Here is a 13,576-nt window from a genome sequence, read left to right as displayed (position 1 = left end):
CTCTCCGATCTTAGCCAGTCTGACTGGGGTAAGATGAAATCTTAAAGTGGTTTTAATTTGCATTTCCCTAATTATTAGCCATGTTGAACATCTTTTAAGATGTTTCATAGCCATCGAATTTTCTTCTTTTGAGAACTCTCTGTTCAGCTCCTTTGCCCATCTTTTAATTGGGTTACTTCTTGTCTTGATTCTCTGTTTTTTTATTTCGTTATATATTCTGGATAGTAAACCTCTGTTGGATGTGTTGCTGGTGAAGATTTTCTAAATGGAGGAAGATTGGAGCATTCCCATTAAACACAGGAACCAGACAAAGCTCCCCACTATCTACATTCCTTTTCAATATGGTGCTTGAAAGTTTTGCTAGAGAAATAAGACAAGGGAAGAAAATTCAAGGAGAGATTTTTATGTGTGTGTATGATATATGTGTATATGTAGTGTGTGTGTGTGTGTGTGTGTGTGTGTGTGTGCAGGTGCTCAAGTGTGGAGGTCAGTTCCTCGCCTTCCACCTGGTTGAGAAAGGGTCTCTTGTTCACTGCTATATACACCAGGTCAGCTGGTTCAGAGGCTTCTGGGAATTCTCTTGTGCCTCCCATTTATGTAAGTACTCTTGGGACTGTAGGTGCGGGACACAACATCTGCCTTTCCACGGGTTCTGGAAATCTGAACTCAGGTCCTCATGCTTGTATGGTGGGGCACTTTGTTGAGACATCCCCTCAGCCCTCCCTTTTAATTTCTGCAGTGATTATTTAGTATCAAGAACTGTATTGTTTAATTTTAGTTTCTAAAATTCTTCAAGATTTTGGTTTCTAGTTTCCACATAATAATCAGAAATAATGACCTATATGATTTTAATCTTCCAGTTCACTAAGACTTGTCTGGTGGTCTAATGTCCTGGAGAATGTTCCACATGCACTTGTGAGGAATCTATGTTGCTGTCATTGAGTGGAATGTTCTGCTATGCCTATTTGGTTTATTTACTTATTAAGTATATTGTTGAAGTCTAATGTTTTCTTATTTCTGTCTGAATGATACGTCCATTGTTGAAAGTGGGGTTGTGGAAGTCCTTTACCATAATTACAATACACCTATCATCCTTTAGTATAAGCCTCGTTCATATCATCCTTTAGTATAAGCCACGTTCATATCAGTCCTCTGATGTTGACTGCATAAACATTGAGAATTATTATATTCTTTCAATGAATCAATCCATTTATAGTCACCCAATTCTACTTCTTAAACATGATTTTTCAGGTATGGTCTCACTATGTAGCCGAAGATGACTTTGAGCTTCTGATCTTCTTGCCCCTGTTTCCCAAGTGCTGGAACTACAGGTGTGAATCACCATGCATGGTGTATGTTCTTTTTACATTTTTTGGCTTAAAGTGTATCTGATCTACATATAGTTACTCTTTCCTCTTTTTTGTTACACATTTGTGCAGGATATTTTTGCCCATCCTTTCACTTACTGTTTTTGTGTGTTCTTAAAAGTGAGGTGATTCTTGGAGACAGCATAATTTGGGTCTTGTTTTCTAATGTATTCATTCACCCTGTTTCATTTTGCTGGAGAATTTAGTCAGTTCATATCCCCTGTAGTTATTGATATGTAAGGAGTCACTACTCCATGCGCCTATGTGCCTTCATCTGATGAGCGTTAGGATTACAGGCATGAGTCATAAATTGTAAGATTTCATGTATATATGAATGAATATATATACTATATGTATTACAAATACATGTATACATATTAATAAGGGAATGTATATAATTTATATTTGTAGTCATTAGTGCTGGTATTAGTTTTCTCTTGTCATTTTGTAGTTGTTGTAAGGCTGTTCCATGTATTTTTCCATTTCTTTCTTGTTCAGAGTTGTAGTTTAGTGGTTTCTCTAGTGATAAGGCTGAATCTTTTTCTATTTCTCACTGTTGTATCTGGTGAACCAGAAAATTTTACCTTTTCTTATGTTTTTATATACTTTTTTTTCTAGATAGGACTCTGTTAAGTATTTCTTGTAAGGCTAGTTGAGTGATGATGACTTCTAGTTTTTGCTTAGCTGGGAAATACTTTATCTCTCCTTTATTTTTGGAACCTAGCTTTATTGGGTGTAATGTTCTTAACTGACAGTTTTTTTTTCCTCTGGAGTTATTCATTTCTCCTGACCTTTAAGGTCTCTACTGAGAAATATGCTTTTTAGTTTAATGGGCATTTCTTATGTGTGACTTGATACTTTCTCATGGTGTTTTTAAAATTCTCTCTTTGTCTTTTTACAATCTGACCATAATGTACCTCAGAGAGGACCTTTGGTGGTTGGGCTTGTATATGACCTCTGGGTTCCTGGATCTGGATTTGCATTGCTCCTCAGACGGGCTTTTTCACCTATTATTTTGTTAGCTGTGCTTTCCATGGCATTTTCTACTTCTTCTTTTCTCACAGATCCAATAATGTGGCTCTGTTTTCACTCAGTAATGCCCTGCAAGTATTGAGGTCTTGAAAATTCTTTCTTCTAATTTAATTTTAAAAAGGTGTATTTTCAAGTTCTCACAGTCCTGCCATCTCCATCCAGGATCCCAACTGAAACATGAGTTTCACCCTCACAGCTTCATGCAGACCCTACGCAGGGACTCCCTGCTGGGATCTGGTCCTGCTGCACGTTGCTGGATTTCATGCGCTTTTTCTGGAACCTTGATACAAGTCCCATGACTTCGGAACTCTTGTATTATGCGCGTCTGCAAAACTAGCACCACCTGATGACAACAAGTTGTGCTGCCAGCTAGAGAGGTAGCCAGGTCCTCTTTTACCTTGGCTGTACTGCTGTGTACCCCCCAAAACTTTTCCTTACATGGCCCTATTTTTTTGCAAAGCACCATGGAGATTCTTTTGTCTTTTCAGGTACTACCCTTTCAAATGAAAGTTTAAAGACTTTTCTTTGAGAGTTTCCTTTTTTTTTTTTTTAATACTCTAGAGCCTTCAATGGGAGGGTCTGGTTCTCAAAACATATTTTCCCAGTACAAAGTAAGAGACTTCTTTAAATGAAAGAATCTCTTTAGCTGCTACTGCCTTGTCTGACCTTGCTTTGTCCAAAAGCATAAGCTTGTTTACGCTCCATTCCTTGCCAAACTGTGTTTTCACCTCTTTCTGCTCTTGTTTCATTATAAATTTGATTAAAAGCAATGAAAAATCGCACTACCACAGCTTGATGTTATACTGTCTTGAGCTTTCTTCTTCTAAATAAATTAGTCATTACATTTAAGTCCCAATCAAAATTCCAGGGCACAGGTATGTGTAACCGTTGTCTGCTCCCAGCAGGCACTTCATGCACATAGTCTTCATTGTGCACATTTCTATTGACATTTTAATCTCTCCAACACCTAGAGGAACTAACCATGAAGCTATGCTTAAAGCATTCTATAGCTTCTCTATCTGTGGCTCCAAACTCTTCCACATTGCTCCTGCAAACCAATCCCAAAGGCTTAGGAACCACATGGTTAGGTTTACCCATGGCAACAACCCAGCTTCTATGGTATCAATTTGAAGTATGAAATACTTCTGCATTGCTACGACAGAAATATCTGGAAGAAACAACCTAAAGGAAGAAAGATCTATTTTGTTCATGGTTTGAGAGGAATTTCAGTCCTCTGGGTGGTGAAAGCTTAGCTGCAGGAGCCACTCTGTCTATAGAAGTGGGAACATGAGGCAGAGGCTCCTCACATCATAGTAGAGCAGGAAGCAGAGAGCAGAGATGAAGCCAGGTGTGGACATAAACTTCAAACGCCGTTGCCAGTGTCCAGGTCCAACCTCCTAAACACATCAGGCACCCCAATGCTGTCAGTAGCTGGGAACTGAGCAGTGAAGACATCAGCCTGTGAGGGATATTTCATACTATACTCTCAACACACCTCTAGTCAACCATCTTGTTGTCATTGTCTTTAATGAGTTTTGCCTGGCTCTGTGGACCACAGATGACCTGAACTTATTCTCAGGTTTTGAGAGTTTTTGCAAGGTGTTCGTGTGTGTGTGTGGGGGGGGGGTACTGAGGCCTGGAATCTCCATTTCTACCATCTTGTTTATGACATTCTAGTAGATTTGTGTGTGTGTGTGTGTGTGTGATAAGTACATGCTTTTAAGTATGTGCACATGTGTATGTGCATGCATGAAGGCCAGAGGCTGACATGAGTGTCTCCCTCAATCTCATCTTCACCATATATTTTGAGGCAGGGTCTCTCACTGAACCTGGAGCTCACTGATTCAGCTAGACTAGCTGGCCAGCAGCCCTCGGGATCCTCCTGTCTCTGCCTCCCTAGCACTGTGATTACAGGCAAGTGCCACCACACCCAACTTTTTATTAGGGTTCTGGGGATCTGAACTCAGGTCCTCATGCTTGTTCAGCAAGAATGGACTGAGCCATTTCTCTAGTCCCCGTTCATTCAGTAGGCTGGCCAAAACTGGGCCTAGAAAAATACAGTTACAGTGATGTCTATTGTATCTTTATTGTACCTTTGCAAACTCAGAAGCAAAATGTCATGAAGACGAATGGGATAGAACACATAGGAATGTAGATCATTTTAATTTTTGACTATGACTTTAGCTTGTGTGACTTTTTACTTGCCCCATGCCACAGTAATGCTGTTGTTTTTCATTATTTATAGCCTCAAATTGTTCATCTGTCCCCCAAACAAAATTCTTTAATTAAAAAACAATTTTTCCTATCACTACTAATGTTGTTCTTCAAGTTCACTTTTTTAACATGATCCCTGTTTTCTACTCTTCATTCTAGGTAAAATACAGTTTGCGCTTTAGTCAGCTCTATGATCCTTCTGATTTCTTTGCACCAGCTAAGAACCAGGAAGGACGGGACTGGAACACGTCTGTTCTTTTTCCACCAGTGCCTCCTCTAGGACCCAGGAACTTTTTGGAAGAAGATGGGGGACTTTCTGGTTAGCAGATCCTTAAGTGTACTTATATTATTATTTTTATTGTGTACAGACAGTCATCAGGTGTGGGATTCATTTTTTCCTCTGTGTGAACAAGTTGATTCATTCATTGTTTTTAAAAATATTTTATTATTTTTATTTTATGTGTATGAGTGTATTGCCTGCATGTAGGTAAGTGCACCCATGTCGTGCAATGCCCGTAGAGGACAGAAGAGGCCATCAGATCCCCTGGAACTGGAGTTATGGACAATTGTTAGCTGCCATGTGGGTGCTGGGATTTGAACAACCAGTGTTCTTAACTGCTGAGCCATCTCTCCAGCCCCTATGGTTGTAAATTTAAAAAAATTATTTCTTTATTATAAATTCATACATAAAATCTGATACATGTGAAATCTGTATATTACTTTAATTCATTTATTTTCTTATATTTGTGCATTTATATAGTTTCAGTTGATAATGGCTCTGCTGACTTAATATATATATATTCATAAATTTATATGTTTTATATCCTTGGGTTGATGAATGATTTTTTTTATTAGACCATGGTAATTTCTTTTGGTCTTTTTGAGACAGGGTCTCCCTGTATCCCCAGCTGACCTAGAACTCACTATGTAGACCAGGCTGGTCTTGAACTCACAGAGATCTACCTGCCTCTACTTCCTGAGTCTGGGATAGACCATGGTAATTTTAAAGTATTTTCTAGTGATACAATTTAACTTAAAGGGGGAAAAGTCATATCAATAAGAGCTTTGTGTTAAATAACAGTCCTTAGAATGTTTTAAAAATGTTTTCAATGGACTTCTTCAATAGCAGACAAACCATGAGCCGTTTACCGTGAGCAGTACAAATCAAAACAGTAAAAAATCAACTGTAGCAAATGCATTGTTAAGAATTTGTTAGCTTGGACTGAGGAGAGAACTCAATGGGCAAAGTCCTTGTTGCTCAGCATGAGGATCTGAGTTCAGATCCCCAGCACCCATGCAAAAGCTGACCTGGGTGTACCTGTAACCCCAGTGCTAGGAGTGTGAAGATGGAAGTGTCTCTGGGGCTTGCTGGCCAGCCAGCCTTGCCAAAAGAAAAAAAACAGACAAACTGCAAATTCAACGGCCATGTGTAGTAAGTTAATATTTCAGAATGGTCTGAAGAGGTACTCTTTTGTATGTGTTACTCCATTGTGCCACCTTGAAGTCAGTTGACCTTTTCATGTTGTTTTACTTAGATTCTGTTGTACAGTTGTGTTATTATAAACGGTTTGAGCCATTTAAAAGTATTTTTATATGGGGCTGGAAAGATGGCTCAGCAGTCAAGAACACTGACTGTTCTTTCAGAAGACCCAGGTTCAAATCCCAGCACCCACATGGTAGCTAACAACTGTCCATAACTCCAGTTCCAGGGGATCCAATGGCCTCTTCTGTCCTCCGTGGGCATGGCATGGGTGCACTTACCTACATGCAGGCAATACACGCATACACATAAAAAATATGTATAAATAAATAAAATATTTTTTAAAAAGTATTTTTATCCTTTGAGAATTTCATACAATGTATTTTGACTGTGTTCAGACCCTGCCCTCATCTCCATCCTCACCTCACTCCGCCCTTCCATCTTCATAACCGCTACTATTATTTTTGTTTTTTAAAGGCCTATTGAATTTAATTTTGTTTCTTAAATGCTCTTGACTGTGTGTCTATCCCCTGGAGCCTGGTCAACCTACCCTGCATCACAACCATGCGGAAAACTGACTCGCCTTCTTCCAGCAACTATCAATTGCCAATAGATCCTCAGCTAAGGCTGGGGCTTCTCGGCCCTCTCCCCCATCGATGCTGGGATTTTGTCTGGCTTGAGCTTGAGCGGGTCTGTGCATGCTGTCACAAGTGCTGTGGCTTCATATCTGCAACTGCCCTGACGTGTCTGGAAAGCAGTTTCTTTGTATTCATCTACCACCTGTGGCTCTTACAATTTTTTACTCCCTTTTCTGCAATGGTTCTTGAGCCTTAGGAGGAATGGGTGTGGTATAAGAGTTCCATTTATGGCTGAGAACTCTGCAGTCTCTTGTTCTCTGTATGTTGACCAGTGGGTCTCTGTGCTAATCTTCATCACACGCAAAAAGAGGCTTCTTTGGTGGTTTTTAAGAGATGTCCTAATCTATGGGTATAACAATAAGTCATTATAAGTCAATTTAATCCTATGCCCATTTACCATTTAGAATAATACTAGTAGGTTCTCTCCTATGATCTAGCCAAAGGTTCTTGACCCTGAAAAAGTAAGAGATGACCCTTTAAACTCCAAATCAGCATCAAAATGCCGATTATTAGGACTTTGATATTAACCTGTGCTGTGTTGTTTATAGCTACCTGAGCCTGGACATTCTTTTATTTGGCTTATGATTCTGGTGGCTGGATTGTTTAAATGGCATGTGTATTAGTTACTTTTCTGTTTCTGTGATAAAATATCACAACCAAAAGCAACTTATGGAAGAAAGAGTTTATTTTGCCTTACTGTTCCAGAGGGAGCATCCATAGTGGCAGGAGAGTCAAGGCAGCAAGTAGCCAGAGCAGGAAGCAGAGAGATCACATCTTCAGCCACGTACAGGAAGCAGAGAAAGCAAAATGAAAGCAGGCCACCCCCAGTGACATACTTCTCCAGCAAGGCTGCATTGCCTGGAGTTCCTAACCTTCTCAAACAACACCACCAACTGGCAACCAAGTGTTCAAATATATGAGCCTATAGGGGAACATTTCTCATTCAAACCACCCCAGCGTGGCATCAGCATCACATCCCAATTTCCTCTTCTCTCAACTGATTGAGAAGCAGAAAGGAACTAGCCATGTGCAGAGGAGGCCTGCATGTGATCAAAGAGGTAAAGAACAGGGAGGATCCAGACTCAATCTTTTTATAACAACACTCACAGGAACTAATTCATGCCTACAGAACTTCCCACTCCATGAAACCAGCATTAATCCCTTCTGATGCCAGGCATGACTCAATTATCTCCACCAAGCTCCCACCTATTAAGGACTACACCACGTCCACATCACCACACTGGGGACAAGTTTTTATCAGATGAACCTTGTGGGGCAGCAAACCATATCCAAAGCAGCAGGTGGTTGGATCAGTTGTGAGAGGCAGTGGGTGAGAAGAGCAGAGCAGGATGTGCCCCGTGTACTTCCAATGTGAATCTCAGACATTATGTCTACCTTTTGCCTATTTGTCTCTACGACAGCGATCTACTCTTTTGGTTGCAGTATCATTGGAATCAAACGGTCTTTTGAAATCAGTGCATGTGAGAGTTCCTGCTTTGTTGTTCTTTCCGTAGATTGTTTCGGTTATTCAGGGTGCTCTGAGAGTCCATGAGGATTTTCATTGAGATTTTCATAGGAATCGTGTTAAATCTGTAGGTCTCTATGATAGTATTATGTACCTTTCAATAACGTTCATTCTCCAACCCATAAAGGTGAGACATCTTTTCACTTACTTGTGTCTGCTTCAATTTCTTCTCACAGTGTTTTATAGTTCTTGGTATACAGGCTTTTCATTGCCTTAAACACATTTACCCATATTGATTTTATTCTCTTTGATGCTGTTGTAAATGGGATTGTATGACTTGTTCTGAGTTTCTTTCTCATTTCATATGTCTAGTGTATAGAAGTATCTTAGTCAGTTCCAGGATGATATAATAAAATGCCACATACTTATAATTTGATAAGAACAGGAGCTGGAAGCTGGGCGTGGTGGTGCATGCCTTTAATCCCAGCACGTTGCCTTTAATCCCAGCACTTTGGAGGCAGAGGCAGGCAGATCTTTGTGAGTTCAAGGCCAGCCTGGTCTATTTAAATAGTGAGTTCCAGGACAGCTGGGGCTACAAAAAAAAAAAAGAACAGGGGCTAGAGAGATGGCTCAGTGGTTAAGAGCATTGGCTGCTCTTGCAGAGGATCTGGGTTCAAATCCCAGCACCCAAGTGGCAGCTAACAACCTCTGTAGCTCCAGTTCCGGGCGATCCGACAGCCTCTTTTGTGCACTTACACACATGCAGGCATAACACTCATATATATAACATAAAAATAAACTTTTTAAAAAGACTAGAAATTCATTTCTCATGATTTTAGAAGCTAGGGAGTCTACACTTCAAGCACCAAAAGACTAGCTCCCTGGTGAGTGCTTGCTGTGTGCTTCCCAGATGGCTGCTTCTTGCTGCATCCTCTGGAGGGGAGGCAGTTTGTGTTATCACAGTGTAGAAGGGAAAGGGGCAAAAAGACCAAGGATGCTTTGTTCAATATTTTTAATAGTAGTGTTTCACTAAATTTTCCCCTCCCAACTGGGAGACCTGCCCTCACTCGGGGTCTCGTAGTCCTGATGCAGACTGACAAAACTGACATAATAAATTCTATTTGGGTTTTGCATAGTTTATATGACATACGGGAAAGGGGGTTGACTTACAAAGACATGGATTCACATGGGCTTTTCTTCCCTGTGTTTGAGGCATGCGCTATCCCGCCGATGGTCTCCGTGCTCTATTCCCAAAATGGAGACTACCCCATTCACGGCTGTGCTCAAAAGTCCATACACAAACATAAATCTTGTGGCTTCCTGACAGCCACACAAAATGGTAAGAGACCAGCCTCGTGGTTTTCCTGGCGTATATATCCATAGCCCCTCCCATTAATGGGCATGATGCCTTCCACAGAGCATGGAAAAGAGGTGGGACCATGGCTTGTTGTCATAGGGTCAGAGGAACTTTTGGGTCACAAGCACTGATTCCATTTGTTGGAAATTAGAACATCATCATTTCTGAAAGACCTTACTTCTTAAAAACATTATTTCATTATTTCAAGTATTTGATTGGCTTTTTTTAACAAGGGTTTTAAATTTTTTATTTATTATTTTTATTTTATGTGTATGCATGTATTGCCTGCATGTAGGTAAGTGCACCCGTGTCGTGCAATGCCCGCGGAGGTCAAAAGAGGCTGTCGGATCCCCTGGGACTGGAGTTACAGACAGTTGTTAGCTGCCATGTAGGTGCCTGGATTCGAACCTGGGTCTTCTACAAGAACAACCAGTGTTCTTAACCTCTGAGCCATCTCTCCAGCCCCTGTTTTGTTTTTTTTGTTTTGTTTTGTTTTGTTTCATTTTTTTTGTTTTTTAGGACAGGATCTCATTTTATAGGCCTGACTGACTTGAAACTCACATTGTAGACCAGCCTCAAATTCACAGAGATCCACCTGCCTCTGCGTCCTGAGTGGTGGGTTTAAGGTCACCATCTGGTGAATTATTAGGTTCCAACATGGGAATTTTGGAGAGACATATGCACTGAAACAAGAGGTCTGTTTAGTGTTTTTTTAGTTCTTGTTTAGTTTGGCTGATAAAAGTACGTAAAACTGTGGTACTATTTCCATGAACTATTTTAATTTTGAGAAAATGGCAATAAGGCTTTATGGTATTTGTTGTCTGTGTCTCAACCCACAGTAGATATTTGTGAAGTTGTTTTGTTAAGGGCTTTGAATGACCCAAATTGCTATCTTTGTTTTTCTGTTTCTTAGTATCCTGAACTTGACATCTTTGTTTGTTTCATTTAGGGTACATCAGAGAAGGATTCCTTATTGTGCAGCATTCTGTAGATAAGGCCATCATGGTGTATCACAGTGGCAGAGCTGCAGAAAACATGTTTGCTAATGCCAGCTTTTATGCTAAGAGATTTCCATTCCCTGAATTTATTCATGACAGTTTTCTGTAGTCGTTCATGCCTATGTTTCCTTGGACAATTTTATTTACATTTACTCACATGCAACTTGACATCGTTGGGACCATTATGTTGGAAAAGGAAAAGAGATTAAAGGTAATTTCATTTTCTTTTTTCTATATATTTCTAAATTTTTAAAATTTTTATTATTTTTATTTTATTTTAATGTGTGTGAGTGTATTTCCTGCATACGTACAAGTGCACCTGTGTCATGCAATGCCCACAGAGGTCGGAAGAGGGCCTCAAATTCCCTGGAACTGGAGTTATGGACAGTTGTTAACTGCCATATGGGTGCTGGGAATCAAACCCCGGTCCTCTGCAAGAGCAGTAAATGCTCTTAACCACTTAGCCATTTCTCCAGCCCCAATTTTATTTTCTTTGTAACATTCTGGACCCATAGAACTGATGTGTGTGTATAGGTGGTTGGGTTAATTCTGCACATTTGGCACTGATAAAGAAATATATTGTAGGGGCAATGTGAAAGTATGAACTGACTAGTCTGTGCATATCAATTTTCTGATGTTTTTATTTTATATAAAATCTGGATTTGGCTAAATGACTATTGAAGAGATTACTATGAAAAGAGGTCAAATATTAAATGACCTGAATCATTTTTAGAATAAAATAGGCAACAAAGAAATAATCAGTTGAGCTCTTGAATTAAACTTAGACTGTAACAATTATGATTCTATGATTCTTTACCAAGATTATTCCTTCAAATCTTTGAGATGATTTCAATATGGAGTATATTCAAGACCATATTGTAAAGAATATTCACTCCTTGGATCAGGCATGGTGACCCACATCTTTAATCTGACCCTAGCACTCAGGTAGCAGATCTCTGTGGATTTGAGGTCAGCCTTGTCTACACTGAGAGTTCCAGGTCAGCCAGGGCTACATAGTGAGACCCTGTCTCAAAAAAACATAAACAAAAACAAAAAACAAAAAAAAGAAAGAAAAAGAAAAAAGAACAGGGACTCCAACATCAGAAGCCATTGATTCGCCTATCCATACATTATTTAGCATCTATTTACTAATTACCTTCTTTGTTCCAAGGTCTTTAGATTCTGGATTTGACAGTGATTAGCTCTGTGATGATAGCCTGTTCCCTAGATATAAACTGGAGATTATAATAGTTAATTTTGTGATTATTGGGGGAGTTAAACCAGATACTTAAAAAATATCTGTCGGTCATAAGCATCCCATAGATAGTAGTTAAAAATTAGAATTTTTACTTATACATTGTTAAAGTCTTATTTAAGATGTAAGTTAATGTATAATATAATTATCTAAGCAGGTGAAAAAATGAATTCTTGAGATATCTTGTTGCTTGTCCTCCCTGACCTATAGCAGACAGAACAGGTGGGTTTAGTATGTGCCTGCTGGTGCGGCTAATCAGAAAGTCTGGGTTAGCTGACAGGAGAGGCTGTGCAGGTATGGCCATGTCCTTCCATGTCTATGTAATTAGTCAGTCTTCATTGCTCTTACGGGGTCTTTCTGGAATCCCCTTCGTGTGTACTGCCTACTCTGTGCTGCAGCACATAATTCAAAAATCCTGTTCAGATGGTTTTATTTACTGCTTCCTTGTGACTTTTTATCTTGGATAGAGTGGGCTGGGCTGGTTGTATTATATGTAGAAAACACTAAGCCTTGAGCAGACCTAGTGGCTAGTGGGCAGCTGAAAGAACCCCAAAGAGCAGCCAAGAGCTGAGAGATGAGGAGCCGAGGCTATGGAGACCTAAGCGCTGCCAAGAGCTACAGCAAGCTCCTGGGAGCCACTAGCTCTGGATCTTGGGAGCTACCATGAGCTGCTGAGAAAGGTATCAGCACTAACTGCTGGGAGCTGAGCTCTGCTGCCCGGACCCAAAGCTTAGGGTCACACAAGGCTGAACTGCTGCCAGTTCACATAGAAGCTGTAACCCTAGGAGGCTGAGAGTTGCTGGTACACAAAGCTCAGAGCTGCTAGTGCTACAGGAGTAGTACTTTACCTATGTGCGATTTGTATCCACACTGAACAAAATATCCCTCAGACAGTTACTAACACTATGTCGGGTAGAATATTACACCCCTGACAATTTCCTGGTTCCCGTAGTTATGTGATTATGTCATACATTAATATAAGGGAAAGTAAGATGATGGTGTATGGAACCTACCTACATTACTATAATAGCCCAATAAGCAGCATGTCATCAACAGTGCAGTAATAAACAGTGATGTGTTTATCAAATGTAATACCAGGGCTGGAGAGATGGTTCAGTGGTTAAAAGCACTAGCTGTCTTTGCAGAGGATCCAACTTCGATTCCCAGCATCCATATGGCAGCTAACAACTGTCCATAACTCCAGTTCCAGGAGATCTGAGGCCCTCTTCTGACCTCCACGGGTATTGTACGACACAGGTACACTTACACATACATGCAGGTAATACACTCATACACATAAAATAAAAAAATATTTTAAAAATGTAATTCCATATAGGAATGAAGATGGCCAAATGACAGCTACAAGGAGTAACTGGAATGACCTGTCAGATGCATGATTCTGTTTAAATACAGTTCAGAACCGAGACAACACTGGCATGGGCTTTTACAACTCCAGACAGCAATGAGCTCTGGAAAGAGTATAATGGTTTGGAAGGGACATGAGGGATTTTTGAGATTGGAGCAAAACTCTTTTTTTCTTTTAGTATGTGGGTATGTGCATGTATGTAAAGTTCATGTGTGTGCGCATGTATGAGTGTGTGCATACATATGACTGTGTGTACATAAGAAATACAGAGATTGACATGGGGTGTAGTACATTTTTTATGAAATTGGGTACATGGAGTTTGGTGCATATATGTTTAAGATTGAAATATGCCAGGGAAGTACTCTACCATTGAACTATATCCCAACCTTCAGTTTTTTGAGACA

The 13,576-nt window shown here is 40.0% G+C and overlaps 1 protein-coding gene across 1 annotated transcript in view; it reads left to right on the top strand.

Annotated features, from left to right (window-relative positions):
- The window catches only part of LOC103742790 (ATP-binding cassette sub-family A member 3-like), a 191,249-nt gene that overhangs the window by 9,728 nt on the left and 167,945 nt on the right, over nucleotides 1-13,576 (top strand). The window contains 2 exon segments of the mRNA XM_008843893.1: nucleotides 4,773-4,932; nucleotides 10,503-10,762. Of these exon segments, the coding sequence (XP_008842115.1) occupies nucleotides 4,773-4,932; nucleotides 10,503-10,762 (420 nt within the window).

The sequence above is a fragment of the Nannospalax galili genome, unplaced genomic scaffold, assembly GCF_000622305.1.
Source record: "Nannospalax galili isolate Female #2095 unplaced genomic scaffold, S.galili_v1.0 scaffold381, whole genome shotgun sequence".
Taxonomy (NCBI): Eukaryota; Metazoa; Chordata; class Mammalia; order Rodentia; family Spalacidae; genus Nannospalax; species Nannospalax galili.
The sequence above is the reverse complement of the archived record's forward strand: the minus strand, read 5'-3'. Positions and strand labels throughout refer to the sequence as shown.